This window comes from Caretta caretta, chromosome 1 (genome assembly GCF_965140235.1).
Source record: "Caretta caretta isolate rCarCar2 chromosome 1, rCarCar1.hap1, whole genome shotgun sequence".
Taxonomy (NCBI): Eukaryota; Metazoa; Chordata; order Testudines; family Cheloniidae; genus Caretta; species Caretta caretta.
In genome coordinates this window covers 165,929,759-165,948,504 of record NC_134206.1, presented here as the reverse complement: position 1 = coordinate 165,948,504, position 18,746 = coordinate 165,929,759, and the positions used below count along the sequence as shown (strand labels likewise).

The 18,746-nt window shown below is 42.8% G+C and overlaps 1 protein-coding gene across 1 annotated transcript in view; it reads left to right on the top strand.

The window, feature by feature from the left end:
• The window catches only part of IFNGR2 (interferon gamma receptor 2), a 39,772-nt gene extending 25,954 nt beyond the window's left edge, over positions 1–13,818 (top strand). The window contains exons 5-7 of the mRNA XM_048867902.2: positions 923–1,073; positions 3,691–3,848; positions 12,363–13,818. Coding sequence (XP_048723859.1) covers positions 923–1,073; positions 3,691–3,848; positions 12,363–12,557 — 504 coding nt within the window. The 3' untranslated portion in view covers positions 12,558–13,818. The remainder of the gene's footprint in view (positions 1–922; positions 1,074–3,690; positions 3,849–12,362) is intronic.
• The last annotated feature ends 4,928 nt before the right edge of the window (positions 13,819–18,746 follow it).

The window sequence follows — 18,746 nt, the reverse complement described above, 5'->3', positions numbered from 1 at the left end:
GCACCTCCCTCCTTTCCCAGAAAAACTGAGTTTTCTGACACACTTTTAACATACTCCCCTTCCTCTAGCTGACATACAGATGAGATAGAACTCAGACCTCATGTCATAACTTTTAGCTTTGACATTAAGAATTAATCAAGTTCTTAACTGAGCTACCCAGCATTGAAAAAGGCAAACTGCTAGCTTTGTTAGACTGTGGACATAAGAATGCATTTAGTGTTGCCCTACAGTTCTCCCTGCTAGCTCCGTTCTTGTGAGTAGGCAAAGAAATAAATTGGTGAACAGCATGATCTTCACTGGACAGAACTTTGTCTAATTCAGTTCTTGCTGTCTGGGGCCAGTGCTCTAGTGTCAAGAGTGGAGTGTTGATGCAAAAAGAACACCATATTTGCATCTGTCTTTAATCCCTAGATAATGGTTCTGGGCATCCTAGCCCAGAACCTGGTATTTTAAAGCAGCAGATTTGTTTTTGCCGATTTTGTTGTTTTTCCAACTCCTACTCCTTCCAAATCACCATTTACTGCAGGTATTGGCACAAAAATACTGCAGACTTTCAGAGGTTCGAAGGGTGTTTTGTGTACAGTGAAATTTTACATTAACCTACTTGCATTCACAAAATAAATAATCATGTCCGTGGTAGATGGGGAGCGTAAATAGCCAGATTTTGTTTCATTGAAGCAGAATGCCTCTATTTAATAACATTTGCATTTAAAGTGCACTGCAATAAGAAGCTCATACAGTTACACTACTTCTCTTGCATACTGTATAAATGTTAGTTATGAAAAATAATATTGTGAAGCTTTTGAATGGAAACTTGTGATTTCAAGTTGATTGTATTGAAGAAAACTCTTAATAGAAATATGGTTTTTGTAATAATATTATTTGCAATAACATATAAATTCACTTTTTTTTTTTTAAACAGGAAACAGAATGGACCAAGAATACCCGAATCGGACTTCTGAATCTAAAGCAACTGACAGAGTATTGTTTTCAAATACGAGCAAAAGTCCATATATTACATGACAACATTGGACCATTAAGCAAAACTGATTGTCACAGAACTGCAGCTAATGGTATAAATCTTACTTCATGAACACCTGTTTTATCTCTTGTGTAATGAAACTGGTATAAAACTTGAGTCTTAAATAGCTAGCTGTTTTAATTTACTTTATCACACAACCAGTACCTGTCTTCAGTTTTAAAAGAGCACTGTTTTTTAGTAGTTCAAGAACATATTCTCATTCATTTTCACATAATGAGTTTTTCAGCAGCTCAATAAATAAGAGAGAGTAAACCAGAGCATCTGCCTCCCTTTCCCCACCCCTCCTAGATAGGATTTTTTGTTTTTGTTTTTTTTTTTGATGGGGCTGTTAAGGTACAAATACAAATATATATTGGTATTCTAAGGGGAAATTACTTACTGGTAGTTCCTTTTCTCACCTTGGGTCAAATTTGTTTGAAGGAAAACTCACCATGTCCCTCTCTGCCCTATCCCATTCACCTGATCCCGGGCTCTGCCATTGTATGGAGAACGGGCAGGAGATAGAGAGGAGGGGTGAGACAAGGTTGGGGAGGGCAAGGACAATTCAGAAACCAGTAAAGTTTGGTCTCATCTATATGTTGGCCACAGTGTTAGAATCTGGTTTGTCTGTATCTGAGCTTAAGCCTGGTTTTAAACTCTGTTGTAAAGCCTGTGTAGATTTAGGCCTTCATGTTATGTCTCAACTCTAACCTGGAGGAATCACCTCTAGGCATGAGAAGACAGAATAGGCTCCATGCTCACATACTCCTTTTTCAATCCTCTCCCTACACAAATGTGTCAAACAAGGTGCTGCTTTAGGGCATGATCCTGCAAGATGCTGAGCACTCTGGCTCTAACCTAGTAAAGCTCTTAAAATACAGTAACTCCTCACTTAACATCGTCCCTGTTTCTCGTTACATTGCTGACCAATTAGAGAACATGCTCGTTTAAAGCTGCCCAATGCTCCCTTATAATGTTGTTTGGCAGCTGCCTGCTTTGTCCACTGCTTGCAGAAAGAGCAGCCCGTTGGAGCTAACTGGTGGGGGCTTGGAACCAGGGTGGACCGGCAGCCCCCCTAGCAGCTCCCCTAAGTTCCCTGTGCGGCAGCTGTCCAGCAGGCTATCAACTGCCTGGTAGTTCAGCTGTCCCTCCCCCCACTGCCATGTGCTGCTCCTGCCCTCTGCCTTGGAGCGGCTCCTGGGAGCCTCCTGCTTACTGTGCAGAGGTCGGGGGGGGAGGGGGTGCTAATGTTAGGGTGTCCCCCTCCCCGCTGCTCCTGTGCCCCATCTCCATAGAGCAGGGGGACACACGACAGGGCTCAGGACAGAGGGAGCGTGCTGGCGGAAGTTGCTGTCTCAACTTGCTGATCTACTTAAAAAGGCAGTATACTTGGAGTGGGTCAGCATACTTAAAGGGGCAATGTACGTGTCTCTCACACGCGTGCGCGCACACACACACAGGTGCCTCTCTCTCACGCATGCACGCACGGTGTGTGTCTCTGTCTCTCTCTCTGCCATGCTGTCTCCCCTCCCTCCATTTGTGCTGCCTTGTAGAGTGTGAGGTTACATTAACAACAGGGCTGAGCTGAGGGCTAGTTCATCATTTAGCAGGAAGGCATTCCCTGGGAAATATCCCACCCTCGGACTCCTCCACCTCAACCAAGCTTCACAGTCATCATTGCTGTGTACAGTATTCAATTGTTTAAAACTTATACTCTGTGTATGTATGTATGTATGTGTATATATATAATCTTTTGCCTGGTGAAAAAAATTTCTCTGGAACCTAACCCCCGCATTTACATTAATTCTTATGGGGAAATTGGGTTCGGTTAACTTCGTTTTGCTTAAAGTACATTTTTCAGGAACATAAACTACAACGTTAAGCGAAGAGTTACAGTATGTTCTTAACTTTAAGCATGCGCGCACGCCACTGGGACTACTCCTATGTTAGTTAAGTACATGTTTCAGTGCGTTAGCAGGGCAGAGTGGATGAATTTAAATAAGAGTTAAGCCTCTGGGTCTGCCATTCTAGTACCTCACACTGAATCATTGTTTAATAGAGCAATGCAAATTATCCAGGGCAAATACACTAATATTAATATTTCTTCTGCTTAGTGGGATTTGGATCTCAGCCTGTGAATTTCTACATTGTTTGGCTTAAGATAGTAGTGTTCGTTTTAAACAAAATTTTGAGAAGAATGAGACATAGCATGATGTACTTGCTATTGATGTTTCTCCTCCTCTTCCCAGCAATTTTTGATAAAAGTTCGTGTTCCCCATAGCTCTTTTACTCCCATGTTAAAGCTGGAGAGTATCATTTTATTTTGTTTTTTGATAGTGTCTGTCACTGTCATGTCTAAGGTTTGATTCTAGAAAAAGAGTTCAATGTGCCTGAAATACACGTTTAGCACCTCTGGCGGAAGCTACTCATGACCTGTAAGTTATGCAGTGATACTGCCGTGCACAAGAGGTGAAGCTTCTGTGTTGTTGTGTTAAACAAGGGAAGTCTATAAAAGCCTCCTCCTTATTATGATGCAATTTAAATTAGTATCCAAAACAATTGATTAGTTTTCACATTAAAAAGTTATCAAGACTTGTTGATAAACTTGACACCTGTGGAGTAAAAAGAAAAAGCTTTTGATATATACATTTTTACTTCTCTCTTTTCAGATGCAACCAGAGCTGGATTTGTTGTAATAATATTTGTTGCAGCCACAGTTACTGTGGTGTTTTCAGCAATTGTCTGTTTCCTTTTTATTCAGAAATTTCATCAAGTCATTAAATATTGGTTTCAACCTCCTTTTAAAATGCCTCCACATATTGAAGAGGTAGGTGTTTTTTGTCTTTGTTTCGCAGAAGAGGTAGTGGTGTGACTGGAATGAACTGGTTAGGTTAGTTGAGCTCACTTAGAAGCTACAAAATATTAAACTCTTGCCTGTCTGAGTTTACATTCAAACTCCATAAATGCAGTATAGCTTGTTGTTTTTCATATTTAGTGTGGCTGTAATATAACTCCAGTTTATGCCATTTTACTTAGCTGGAATCCTTTGCTCACTCTGTACTTAAGTACAGATATTGTGGTGTTCCTTTGTGTGAAACTCTCATAATATGAAAAAAGGAGATTCAATTTTTTGTTTTAAAATAAAAATATTGATTAATCAGCAGACCAATTCTTCACTAGAGAACTGAGACCAAATTGCAGGTGATACAGTATTAGTAGTTTGGGGGTTAAGTAGACTTTATCGCTCACGTACTGAATTACAGGGGAGCATGTGCCATTTTAAGAGTGGACACCAAATATCAGAATCTCTGAAGGCCTTGGGAGATGAAAGGTATATGTGGGGGTGGGGGGATTGTTTTGGGTGGGGGTTTGTTTTGTATGGTTTATTACAGTTCACAGATGAATGACGAAAGATGCATGTGACACTTTTTTCTGGCAGCTCATGCATCTCTGTACTGAAAAACATTTCAGCTCTGTTCAACTTCCTCTTTTTACGTTTTAAACAGGAAATGTTTTTCCATTGATCATGAATTAAAATTTATGGCTTGAGACAACTTCCACATCATGTGTTAAACATTTCTACTATCAAAAACAATCCTTTGAGCTAGGGTGCTTTTGTGATTAAGGAACTGGATCAGGACTTCAGGATCTGGGTTCAGTTTCCAAGTCTGCTATAGATTTCCTGCATGACCTACGGCAAGACACTTAATCTGTCTCTGCCTCAGTTCCTATCTGTAAAATGAAGATGATGATGATTTCCCACCTCAAAAGGGTTTTGTGAGGAGAAGTTTAATAACGTTATGCAATTAGATATTATTATTATTATGATGGGGGGGCACAGAAGTACCTAAATATGTTCACTTTTTAAAAATACACATTATATTATGGAAAGGATGGTAAGAGTTATTCTGTTTTCTAATGCTTACTCTCCATCAGAATTTATAACCCTCAGTGCAGAGGTCGTTAGGATTCCAACTGGATAGTAAGCAGCAGAAATCAGGTGAATGCTTCAGCAACAGTGAACCTGTTTTCAGGCAAATAACACTGATAATGATACATACATATTACAAGCAGAATTGTTTCTAAATGTTTTCCAAGAGGGGTTATCTGGCCTAGTGCTTTTCTTCCTCTTACATCTATGGATATGTGAAAAGATTGTCATTAGAACAAGTTACCATAGTTAATATATGGTAGTGGCTTCTATTTCATATGTATTTTTTTTTTTTTAGCTTTTCAGAAAGTCACACAGTTCCTCCTTTTGCCCAAATTCAAGGCTTTCATTTGAGTTACAGGAAGCAGATTTGATATTTTCCCACTCCTTTGGTGTAGCAAAAAAAATCACAAACTGATTATTTCTTGAATTCATTAAAATGTACTTATTTGCTCTTCCTGTCTTTAAAATCTACTTGTAAAAATTATTTGAATCAGATTAATGCCAGAGGTAAGAAAGTCATGATAAAATAACTTTAAATTGTTCCTTGTCCCTACCCTGTCACCTGTATCTATAATTAAAACTATATTAATACAGAAGCCAACAAAAATGTTATGCCATGTTGTAGTTTGTAACGTTAGGAAAGTTTTTGGCTTCTAGGCTTTCTAACTAGCCCTGGAATAACTCCTCAACAATAAAAATTTTGTGCTCAGCTGTCTGAGGTGCTCTCACGTCCTCTGTTCCCACTGAAATGTATTCAAAGACACAAGATCAGATTTCTAAGATCTCAGAATCTTCCTCAGATCTAAGAATTTTTCCTTGTTTCCCTGGATTAAAAATCCACACTTTTTAGTACAAGGCTGTTTATAATTTGAAATGCAAAATATAAATTATAGGAATAGTATTTTTTTAGGGTTTGCAGATAACAGTATGGGAAGGTGGAGATCTAATCCAACTTGCACTGTACTGAAAACTTTGTGTTCTCATTTGCCCTGTCAGTATTTCAGACCTCTTTCTCAAGAGCCTCTCAGTTGTTTAGGACCATCTGTGTTGTGCTGTTGTGCTTGTTTTAGGCCTTTTGTTTGGTGGGGTGATAGTGAGATTTGTTTATTTTGTCCTGGGGCAATCTACTTAAAGCTGACATTCATCATTAAGTTGGGTATGCTATTATTCTAGTTGCATACATGCATTCATAGTATCTGGTTGCATTTTTATAAATCCAAAACTCCACGAGTTGTCCGTATAAAGTGATACCGAATAGGTGTCAAAAGGTGTGTAAGAACAAAAAAATCATATCAGCCTGGTCCTTGTCCAGTATTAATCAATGTAAAGCAGAGGTGTAGCCATGGGTGGGCCTGAGTGGACCACGGCGAGCCCACTTAGCATCCAGGCCCATCCAAATCGGGGCCGGATCCCTCCAAATCCACAGCCTGGGACTCCTGACCCCAGCTCGGTGTCCGACCACGTCCCTCTCCTGCTGGCTTTTAAAACACTGCTGCCCTGGTCTGCGGCCCCAGTGCTAGTCCCTCGGGGGTGGGGAGGGGAGGGCAAAGGGAGGTTGCCTCGTGGGGGCAGGTCAGGCAGGGCTAGTGCTGGGACTGGAGACTGGGGCAGCAGCGCGCATTGCCAGCAGGTAGGGGATGCAGTCTGACAGACACCGACCCAGGGTTGGGAGGGATGGATGGAGCTCGAGCCCTGGTGGGGCCCTCCCTCCTGCCCATGGGCGTGCCCCGCAGCCTGTGTGCCCCGAGTGGTAAAGGGTGATGGGGGGAGGTGGGCCCCCCATCCCTCCTGCTCCCCCTCTGCAGGGCCCCCATCCCTCCTGTCATCCCCCCGTGCCCTGCCCAGTCATTGCCTGCCCACCTGCCTGAAAGCCAGGACCCACCCAGGTTTCCTGTCTTAACAGCACTGATGTAAAGTGCATGAAACTTTTGTTTGTTCCACATGGGCTATCGAGAGGTGAACTTCTGGTGGCAGGCACGCAGCCTGATGGCAATTCTGTAGTGCTTTATACTGTGTATAAAATATATTAGCTATATTACAGCCCAGTTCCTGTACTTGACCACCCAGTCTTAACATTTGAGATGTCAGCCACTTTGAACACCCACCTGTGAAATTAAATAACTCTAGCTAATAGAATACTGTGATTAATCAACATATAATGTACTCTATTGACTTGCATTATATTGATGAATATTGATGAAGAATGTATCATTTGATATTTTGACTAATTCAGCAACTAAAAGTTTCCAACTTAGAGCTCTAACACTTAAATTTTGTTACATTCAAGTGTGTTGGTGATGTCAAAGCTCTGTTTGTAGATGACAGGCTGTCAAATGGTTAATTTTTGGTGTGTTTTGCTTTTAAAAGATAGTTGGAGTAGGTCATGTTTGAAAGTTGTGTTTCATGACAAGTGTCTCTAAGATGGGAAATGAAACAGGCTTTTAAAACATTTAATGGTGTGTATTGATTAAACTGGTTGTCATAATGGAAACCTTTAAAACAATTAGAACACTGTTTTTTGCTGAAAATAACAGTCAAGTCTGAGCTAATCAAGTTAGGGGAAAAAACATGTTAGTTTGTTATACTGTTGGTTTAAATACTTTGACCTTTGATTTAGTGTTTTTTTTTTTTTAAAAAAGCTCTTTGCATTTATCAACATTGCACTAGTACTGTGTTTCTATAAAATGAGTCACAGGTGTGCATCTATGCTCACAAGTACAGAGTCTGATTACTGCATACATGTGATTATTATGGAGTACTTGTTGCACCTTAGAGACTAACCAATTTATTTGAGCGTGAGCTTTCGTGAGCTACAGCTCACTTCATCGGATGCATACCGTGGAAACTGCAGCAGACTTTATATACACACAGAGATCATGAAACAATACCTCCTCCCACCCCACTGTTCTCTGTGTGTATATAAAGTCTGCTGCAGTTTCCACGGTATGCATCCGATGAAGTGAGCTGTAGCTCACGAAAGCTCATGCTCAAATAAATTGGTTAGTCTCTAAGGTGCAACAAGTACTCCTTTTCTTTTTGCGAATACAGACTAACACGGCTGTTACTCTGAAACATGTGATTATTATGTTTCCTAGCAGCCTCAAGTTCTGTGTGACGACACATTTTTGAAAGGACTATTTATAATAGCTTTGGTTTTTGTAATGTGACTTCTAAGTAGAGCCAGCTTTTAAGATCACCCTCTCCAAATTATGACACTAAAAATTGCTCCATATATATACTGTAAACACAGTACAGTTGTGAAATGTGTGTTAACTATGTAGGTAGAGTGAAAGTAAGTTAGGATGCTTCTATATTAAAGTGATATTTTAACATTGAGAAATTCCTATTCTGGGTAGATAAAGTAGTAAGAAACTACAGAATGCTCCTGATGCATACATGGCAAAAGTTACGAAGTAGTTGGAAGCTGGAAAATCCCTATAGAATTTACTTTCATTTTGCCTTGCCAAGTTTTCTCAGCTGATATCAACAGATTATAAGAAATAGAATGGAAGTTCCCCAGTTCAGTATGAAATGAAAGATGCTGCAGGTTTTTTCTGCTGTCTTCCAGTAAGTAACAGAATCCCAGTAAATTTAACAGAAAAGTACATTGGGACATTTGTGGTCATTTAAAAATGATTAATCATATATCTGATTAACTTCTCAGAGTTATTCCTGTCATCAAAAGTAGGAATGATTCTAATATGAAAATACTGTAAGGCCAAATCCTGCAGTCCCAATTCAGGCAACATTCTTAGTGACTTCAGTGACTGAGGACTGCAGGATTTGCTCTTTAGTTTGTGTGGATTTGTTTGCATAAAAAAAATCTACATTACAAGAAACATTTATTAATATTTCAAAGTCAAGCACTCAGAATTTGGGAACTACCCAAAATAAGGTTGCTGGTGCAACTTTAATTCAACTCCCATGTACATATGCATTTTGATGATAGTCTTTAATTACATGATCAAACATGACTTTTTCCACAGAATCTGTCTCATTCAGTGAGTGGATTATTAAATATTTCTTTTTATCCCGCCTCGTTCTGTGTGTGGCCCCAGGCTTCATTTACTGGACACCCTCAAACTCTGCTTTCCCCATAACATCTTTAGTGCTTCACTTCAATGAATTTGTCTTCACCATACTCCTGAGATGAGTGGGTAATATCCCCATTTTACGGGTGGAGAGCTGAGGCACAGAGAGAGTAAGGCCAAAATTACCAAGTGTCCACTAATTTTGAATGCCTAACTGAAGACTTATGAGGGCCTGATTTTTCAGAGAACTTGGCATTTTTATAGCATGTTGTGTTGAGAACACAGCTCCTATTGAATTCAATTGCTGGTATGAATGCTTTGCACTTCGGCATATCTGGTGCCAAGTGGCTCTTTCAGGCATCCAGAAATGGAACACAGAGGCTTGGTGTTAATTACCAACTTGTGCTGGTATAACTGTTACACCTGGGGGAGTTCTGTGCCACTGCGCATGCATAGAATTCATGTCCCCCGCAGATTTCTTTGCTTCCCTGCAGAAAAATGACTTTCTGACAGGGAAGCAAAGGATCACTCTTGTGGCTTTCAAGTGACCCTCCCCAGTAGTATGTTTTGGGTGCCCAGGGCAGCCGACAGAGAGGTAAAACACTGTGGGGCAGAGGACGGGACTGGGGAAATCCTGGCTTGTGGCTCCTACCCTGCTCTGGGTTCAGCTGCTAGTCCTGGCAGAGTTGGGGAGGACGGGACTTCCTCTTCCCCTGCACAGCCGGTATCCAGAGTCGGGTCACACCCACCTCCAGATTGTTTGTTTGTTTGTTTCCCAAGGCTCCAGGAAGCTCTGCAAACTTCCCCCGCACTTCCTGTGCCCAATGTTCCTCAGCTGCAGGGGGAGGGATCACTGTATGGGGAGCTGCTCCCCCATCTGCCCAACCCCCCGTGCATCAAGACCCTCCCACTGAGCCTCACCACCACCACCACCTGCACCTGGACCACCCTGACGAGCCACCTGGATCCCCACCCCACTGCACCTGGATTTCCACCCCACTGAGCCCCACTCCCCCAGCATCGGGACCCTACCACTGAGGGCCCCCCGACCTCCCCTGCTGAGCTACAACCATCTTCACCTAGACCCCCCTGCAGAGTCCCATTACCGTTGCACCTAGAACCTCCCAACAAATCCCTGTGCATCCAGATCCCCACACAGAACCCTCTCAACCCACACGTGGATTTCCCACCCCACCCCCGCACTAATCCCCTCCACACTTGGAGCCTGCGTGCCTGCCCGCACCTGGCACGAAGGGGAAGGGCCCTGGGGTGTTGCGCTGTGTCAGGGTTGGGTGCAGCCTCACACCACTGAGTTCGTGTCCCCAGGGGGGCGGGAAGCTGAACAGTGATCTCCCACCTCTGTGCAGCCAGTGGTCTGTGCCTAATGCCATGCTCGAGCTTCCATATTTATTTGACAATAACATTTCAAAGAATTTAAAAATATGAGCAGAATTTTTAATTTTTTTGGCACAGAATCCTCTCTGGAGTTAACTGCATCATACAAGGGTATGGAAAATCCTCGCCCCCAAGCAACAGAGGCAATATTTTGAACCCACTCCTGTAAAAAAAAGAGAAATCCTGGGAGAAATCAGGAGGGGGCATGCGACCCCACGTGTCCGTCCACCCCACACGCATCACCTCTGTCAAGCAACATAGTTATGCCGACCTGACCCTAGAATAGACAGTACTATGAATACAGGAGGGCTTCTCCTGTCAACATAGCTATCACTTCTTGGGGAGGTGGAGTACCTACGCTGATGGGAGAAGCTCTCCTGTCGGTGTAGGTAGCATTTTCACTAAGCACTACAGTGGCACACTAAGTGTAGACAAGACGCAGTTAATGGCCACCTGTGAAATGTCTGGATTACATGACTACTCCAGTTCCACATAGGAACTCTGTGGCAGAGGCAGGAAAAGAATCCAGTTCTCCAGAATGCTGTTCAGCTTCCCTAACCGGGACAGGAGATCATCCTTTCTCTTCATGAAATCCCCTGCTTCATTCACCACACACCCTCTAACTTCTGCTACAAACAAGGCCCGAGTCCTGTAGACAACAGTCTCATGCACTATACAACCCTGATTCATTCCGAGAGCAGAGCCATCCTGTGCACTGAATGGGGAAGGGACAGGGGTGGAAAACATAGCATGTGATCATGTAATTAAATATTGTATCATAACACATATGTACAGAAGGGCTGAATTAAGGTTACAGTCAACCTTCATCCTGGGATTTCCAAATTTCGGAGTGCTTGACTTCAAAGGCACCCTAATGTGCTTTTAATGTAGTATTTTTAATGTAATTTTCCTAATATTTAAAAAATGAGGAAAAATAATTCCATGATGAGGAAGCAATTTACCCCCACCTGGGTCATCAGCAAGGTTCAGACCTTTAGATCTGCAGCACAGAACTTTATCACTTGAGCTGTTATCCTCCCTGTGGGCCAGTCATTAGAGGGGGATGAGCCACACATTTTGCCAATGGGTTTCGCAGCGATCTTCTGACAGCAGGGGAATGTAGACATTTGGGAATCCTGGTTCGATTCCAGATTCTGTAGACTAGTGATTAGGTCCTTCTTCCCTGTAGCTTTAGCCCAGCTGCCATTGCCTGTCTCTAGCTCCCTTTCTCCCTTCTCCCCTTCCTCTTGATTCCTCATCCATCTGCATTCCAGTGTTTGCTTCGTCCTTCTCCATGCTGCCTGGGTGCCAGCAGGAGGATCACAGAGACGCAACATCCCTGCTATTCTGGTGTTCAGTGCCACAGCAACAGCTAGGAGAAGCAGTTGCTCAGAAAGTCCTGCTGAGCCCCTGCAGCCCTTGGGATGGAACATGCTCTGAGCAGATGGAATCGTCAGAGAATTTAGCTGCCAAACTCTAACAAGCCTCTACTGAGCTTCCACAAACAGCTTTTCAGGGGCTTATATTTTGGCCAAATTTGGGTGAATTTTCATGGGGATTGCAAAAGGCACACCCCATGGCACCGAAGTAACCCCTCCCTCCAGGCCAAATTTCAGGTCCCTGCTCCAAAGCACAAAAGGGCTAGAGCATCTCAACAGAACAGTTGCAAGAACATTTTTAACATGTGCAAAACACATTTTTCTGTAATCTCCTGCTTGGAAATGGCTGAATTTTTTTTAAACTCCTTCTCCCGCACCATAATCAGCCTGAAGCTGACCCAATTAAAGTATGGCAAAATTATAAACAGCAGAAAATAGGGTTTTATAATGAAGTAGTGTTGGGTAACCTTAATTTATGGGTGGCACTATCAGCGCCGCATATAAGTACACATTCCTAAACCATATAGCATGAGATTGGTCTGTTACAGCATTTGTTCTGCAGAGTGCATTATAACTAATTATTATTTTTTGCCTTTTTTTAGTATTTAAAGGATCCTGGAATGCCTGTTTTAGAAGAATTGCAGAATAATTGTGCTGAGGAAGATCCCTGGGACTCCTTGTCAGTTGTTTCCAATGCAGAAGGAAGTCAAGCACTAGTAAAGGACACTCTGAACACACATGTTCATTCAGACAGCAGATCTACTGAAAGTGGAAAGAACTTCATTACATTGCGGTAGAAGGACCTGTACCAGTGCCTTGATGCTATAGAAAGATGATAATGTCACTGTCGACAAACCAAGTTGTGGGAGTCTTGACTTCCTGAGAACATTGTGTATTCTTGAGTAGGGTTTTAATGGTTTCTACTGCAATTCACCATATGAAGTCCCTTCTCCACGAGAGACTTTTTAAAAATGGATTTGAATGTGAACTGGAAATGAACACTAAAAGAGCAGGGAAAGGACAACAACATGGTTGGAGTAAAATGGCTGCATCTGAACATCTTTGCAGAAAAGACTGCACTATTACTATGAACGGTGTTGATTATTAAGTTGATCTAGGTTCTAACGAATTTTAGTGGACCGTAGCACTTTATGGTAGGATATAGTACTAGAAAGAATTTTTCAGTGAGTTAGTAGATTACTGCACCATGAATGATTATTGATCTTTGCTCATCAGTACTTCTATATAAAGTCTGTCCCTTAGCACACAGTAAGTTAGTACTCAGAAAATGACTCAGACCAATTTTTCACATATATAAAATTTTAAGAGTGTGGTGCTCTATATCTGAAGGAAATAGCATGTTTTCAGGAATCCATTTTGTCCCCCCTCCCCCCTTATTTGTGTGTTTTTTAAAAAAAAAAATTTGTTCCAGTAAAAGATGAAAAATTTATATGAGCTGAGGAGAAACCAGCACATAATTCACTCCCAATTAAGGAACCATCATGGAAGGAGTGCTTACAGGGACAGACAGGTTGGATCACTTCTCCTCTGAGCCTTCTGATGCTTGCACAACAATGGCATTAATTTCTTCTACAACTGCAGTGTGGAGATGCTCTCTCTGTAGGGGGCGTCACATCCTTTACAGTGAAATGAACTCCTAAAGCTTGTATCAGACACTAAAATATAACAAGTTTGGCTACCTGGAGAGCCCTTCCAAAAGTCATTCAACAGAACTTGTCGGGTTTTGATGCACATGAACCAAAGCTTTCTGTGTAGTCAGAATACACGTGGGCAAGATGTGTCAAACATAGGGTTTACCCACAGCTAGTGGACACGAAGAACAAAGCCATGGTTCTCTCACCTGCTCAGGCAAGTTCTGACTGCTAGTGAAGACAAGACCCGGGATATGGAGTGTGGCTGTTTGGAGAATGAAGCATCTGAAAATTCTTTACACCACTTCATCGTATACGTGAAAATCTTGCTGTTAAAAATCCTACAACGTGTATTGGAATATTATTTGTATGGACATTTAATAAAAATAATTTAAATATGTAAAAAGTGTTTTAGGGTGTTTTGTTTCCCAATGGTTTTTTTCCTTCAAATTCCATGTGGTCATTTGCTGTTCCTTTAGGATCTAATCAGTGCCTAAATGAGGAAGAAAGGACTTCTTTCATATGACCGTTATGAAGAGCAGAGGTTTATGTGCAGGGATATGGTAAGTTAGCATTATAGAATGCCCTTTTAGTGCCTCTCTTCTTCATTTTCCAGGTTGACCCTTTATTCATATGAAAATAAGCTTCAGTTATGGTTCTAGACAGAATTTAAAAATAAGCACAGTGACATTCTGCTCTTGTCTGGGATGGGGAGAAGTGCTTGTGTGGCTCTAAACTTAAAATTCTGCTCACATTAAACAATATATATGATCAAATATGACTCATCACTTTCAAATTCAATGACTTCATAAAACATTTTCCATACATCCACCTCACATGTTTAACTTACTGCTTTAAACAAGATAATGTTTTTTTTCCAGTTCTGGTAATGTGGTCTACGTTAAAGTTGTTATCCTTCTGATTAAGGCTAAGATTTAGTTACAGATATTTTTGGTAAAAGTTATGGTCAGGTCACAGGCAATAAATAAAAATTCACAGCCTGTGACCTGTCCATGACTTTTATCAAAAATACCCCTGACTAAATCTCTACTTCTAGGGCCCCGATTCTTGGGGGGGGGGTCTACTGGGGGGAGGGGAGGGGCTGCTCCAGTGCTGGGGGTTGACTGCCCCCCAGCTGCCACTCTCCAAACACCCTCCAGGTGCCCCTGGGGCTGCTGCTCCAGCCACCCCAGGACTGCTGGCTTGGGCAGTCTCCAGGACCAGCTGCTGCTCACATGGTCCCTGTAGCCAGCTGACCCTGAGGTCAGCTGCTCAGGTGGCCTTGAAGTCAGCTGTACCAGCAGTCACGGAAAGTTATGGAATCTGTGACTTCTGCGGCCTTGTGAAAGAATCGCAGCCTTAGTCATGATCATTATTAATAGTTGATCATGTTAAGTTTCTTAATGAATTGGGTGGAGAGGAGCTCAGTTATTTTATTATTTATAAAACCATCCAGCTGTGGTGGTACTGGTAATTCAGTAGTTCATTACATTACTAAAAGGGAAATGTAAACAACCCTACACAATCCAAACATTTCACCTTAATACATTCAATTCTATGTAGGTTTTTAACCACACTCACCACTGTATTCTCTCAGCACCTACCAATAGTGCATTAAGCAATGTGACTACACATCCGTCACAGGCTGGTTGGTCTCTTATCCTCACCCCAGTTTCTTTGGGGGTGGGTCTCAGCAACCCACTGCTGTTAGTAACGGGGATCTTCCTGCCAGGGTCCCCCACCCTATCTTCAGTTGAGGGGGATGGGGCCTTTTCACCCCTATTGTGACTTGGAACCAGGTGTCCATCCACCCCCCTAGTTACATAAAGGGAGCCAGGATTCAGAGAGTGCTGAATAAGGTAAATGTGACAGAGAGGTAGGAAGTAGGGCAGGTTCAATAAGAGTGGGCAGCTGAGAATGAAGGGAATCAGAAAGGGACATTAAGGGAAGTAGAAGTGGAGGGGAAACTGGAAAAAGGATAATGTAGTGCCCATCTTTTAAAAAGGGAAGGAGGAGGATCCGGGGAACTACAAGCCAGTCAGCGTCATCTCAGTCCCTGGAAAAATCATGGAGCAGGTCCTCAAGGAATCAATTTTGAAGCACTTTGGGGAGAGGAAAGTGATCAGGAACAGCATGGATTCATGCCTGACTAACCTAATTGCTTTCTATGATGAGATAACTGGCTCTGTGGATGAGGGGAAAGCAGTGGACGTGTTATTCCTTGACTTTAGCAAAGCTTTTGACACTGTCTCCCACAGTATTCTTGCCAGCAAGTGAAAGAAGTATGGGCTGGATAAATGGATTATAAGGTGGATAGAAAGCTGGCTAGATCATCAGGCTCAAAAGGTAGCGATCAATGGCGCCATGTCTAGTTGGCACCTGGTATCAAGCGGAGTGCGCCAAGGGTCGGTCCTCGGGCCGGTTTTGTTCAGTATCCATTAATGATCTGGAGGATGGCATGGATGCACCCTCAGCAAGTTTGCAGATGACACTAAACTGGGAGGAGTGGTAGATACGCTGGAGGGTAGGGATAGGATACAGAGGGCCCTAGACAAATTAGAGGTTTGGGCCAAAAGAAATCTGATGAGGTTCAACAAGGACAAGTGCAGGGTCCTGCACTTAGGACGGAAGAATCCCATGCACCGCTACAGACTAGGGACCAAGTGGCTAGGCAGCAGTTCTGCAGAAAAGGACCTAGGGGTTACAGTGGACAAGAAGCTGGATATGAGTCAACAGTGCGCCCTTGTTGCCAAGAAGGCTAACAGCATTTTGGGCTGTATAAGTAGGGGCGTTGCCAGCAGATCGAGGGATGTGATCGTTCCCCTTTATTTGACATTGGTGAGGCCTCATCTGGAGTACTGTGTCCAGTTTTGGGCCCCACACTACAAGAAGGATGTGGAAAAATTGGAAAGAGTCCAGGGGAGGGCAACAAAAATGATTAGGGGTCTGGAACACATGACTTATGAGGAGCGTCTGAGGGAACTGGGATTGTTTAGTCTGCGGAAGAGAAGAATGAGGGGGGATTTGATAGCTGCTTTCAGCTACCTGAAAAAGGGTTCCAAAGAGGATGGATCTAGACTGTTCTCAGTGGTAGCAGATGACAGAACAAGGAGTAATGGTCTCAAGTTGCAGTGGGGGAGGTTTAGGTTGGATATTAGGAAACACTGTTTCACTAGTGGTGAAGCACTGGAATGGGTTACCTAGGGAGGTGGTGGAATCTCCATCCTTAGAGGTTTTTAAGGCCCAGCTTGACAAAGCCTTGGCTGGGATGATTTAGCTGGGGATTGGTCCTGCTTTGAGCAGAGGGTTGGACTCCTGAGGTCCCGTCCAACCCTGATATTCTATGATTCTATGTGCAGTAGTGTCTTGTTTTGATATGATGTTTTTGTTTTTAGAATATCTGTTATGTGCTTAAGAGAAGATTAACGCAAAGAAATGCACTTTGCATGTGAGCGGAAAGGTTTGTGATGATCCTTTGCAGGGAATTTATTCCAGGGTGTTGGACCAGCCTCTGAGAAAGTTCTGTCCCTCACACAGACAAGGTTTATTCTTTCTGTAGAGAGTTCTGTTGTGCTACAGGAGCAGGGTTGTCCAAGAACTTTGTCCCGGAGCTTTCAGTGGTCTTGTATATTGTGGGCGCAGACTATGAAGCACTTTGAGGATAAGGACTGAGATCTTGAACTTGCTTTGAAATTCTGTGGGAAGCCAGTGCAGAGGACAGGTGTAATGGAAGGAAAACATGATAATGTGAAGTTGAAACTGACTGACCAGCATAATGTAAGTTACATGCTTTTGTTAATGTTGTTTTAGTGATATGCGCAGAGTCTTTTGCAAACTCTTTGGTTCATTGCTCTGATTTCCTTATCTTTTCATCTCTAGCAGCAGTCTTGCTGAACCACTATTTGTATTACCAGGGTGCCCCGGAAGCACGAGTCATGGACCAGGACCCCATGGGGGTAGGGGCGGTACAAACACAGATGATTCCATCCCCAAAGAGCTTACAGTCTAAGTATTAAGACAAGAAATGGATACAGACAGCTGTCCAGTACCATCCCCATGCTACAGTGAACTTGGAGTATTAAGGAACAGCCAAGGTGTACACAAGTTTCCCTCTGATATTAATGAAGTACAGCCACCTGAGAGAGAGAGATGCTAAAATGATGTTAAATGTTAAACTAATGTCCAGTTTCTTGGGGGATTATGCCTGACAACTAGCTACTTAAAAGCATGGGGGCTGCTCAGCCAGGTTTTGGGTGGTAGAAGGGGTTGTCCAAGTGAAACCTGTTTTGCACCACCTCCTTACTGCCAAATGTTTCTGTAATTCTCAGCATTTACTCGTCAACCTGCCTAGCTTCCCCTGCAACCAGGAGAGGGGGGAAGGAGAAGAGCAGCTTAGATTGGTAAACTATAGAAAAGGCACATCAAAGTGTGACAGGTTAAATGAGGAAATGTACTGAAGCTAGACAACACTGCATTTCCACAGTGCCACACTTCATCCGAGAGCCTTGACACGTTTCACCCACAGGAACCTCCCGTCACCTCTGAAATAAGTTACTTTTCCAGTTGTCTTCTGAAGCTGCAGTAGAGCCGCACTCTGGAGTCTGTCTGATCAGTGGGCATGTACATGGGAGTAGATGGTATTAAGCTGCTGGTCTTCTCTCAAGTGAAGGGTAGATGGGTATCTATTCCCATTCTAGGGCCTTGGCTACACCATTTTTATAATATGGTTGACCTGTTTTGACTATAGATTCTATCAAGCTGTGGACTACCTACTTTAGGTCAGCCCTGGGGGTGGGCACATGCAGTTTTTTGTAGTACTTTGTATATGTTTAGAAGCTGGCAGTTAAAGCAGTACTGTCCCCTCCTCTGGGCACAATTTTATCAATATGTGTTTATAGCAGTATAGCTTATTTCTGTTACTGGTATAAAGGCATCTTATAGTGATAGAATTGTGTCCACAGGAGGGGGTTGTACTACCTTAACTGTCAGTTTCTAAGCATATACCAAGTGTTACAGAAACGGGGGATAGGTCAGCCCTGGAGGCAAGGTAATGCTACCAGTTTTGACTGGTGTATCCTGCACTGTCTTTAGAAACAATTTTCCAAGGGGAACAGTGAGAGCAAAAACATTATATGGCTTCAAGACTGAACTTGGTAAGTTTATGGAGGGGACGGTATGAGGAGACTGCCTACAATGGCATGTAGCTGATCTCCAACAGCCAGTGATGGGACACTAGATGGGAAGGGCTCTGAGTTACTATAGTGAATTCTTTCCCAGGTGTCTGGCTGGTGGGTCTTGCCCACGTGCTCAGGGTTTAACTGATCACCATATTTG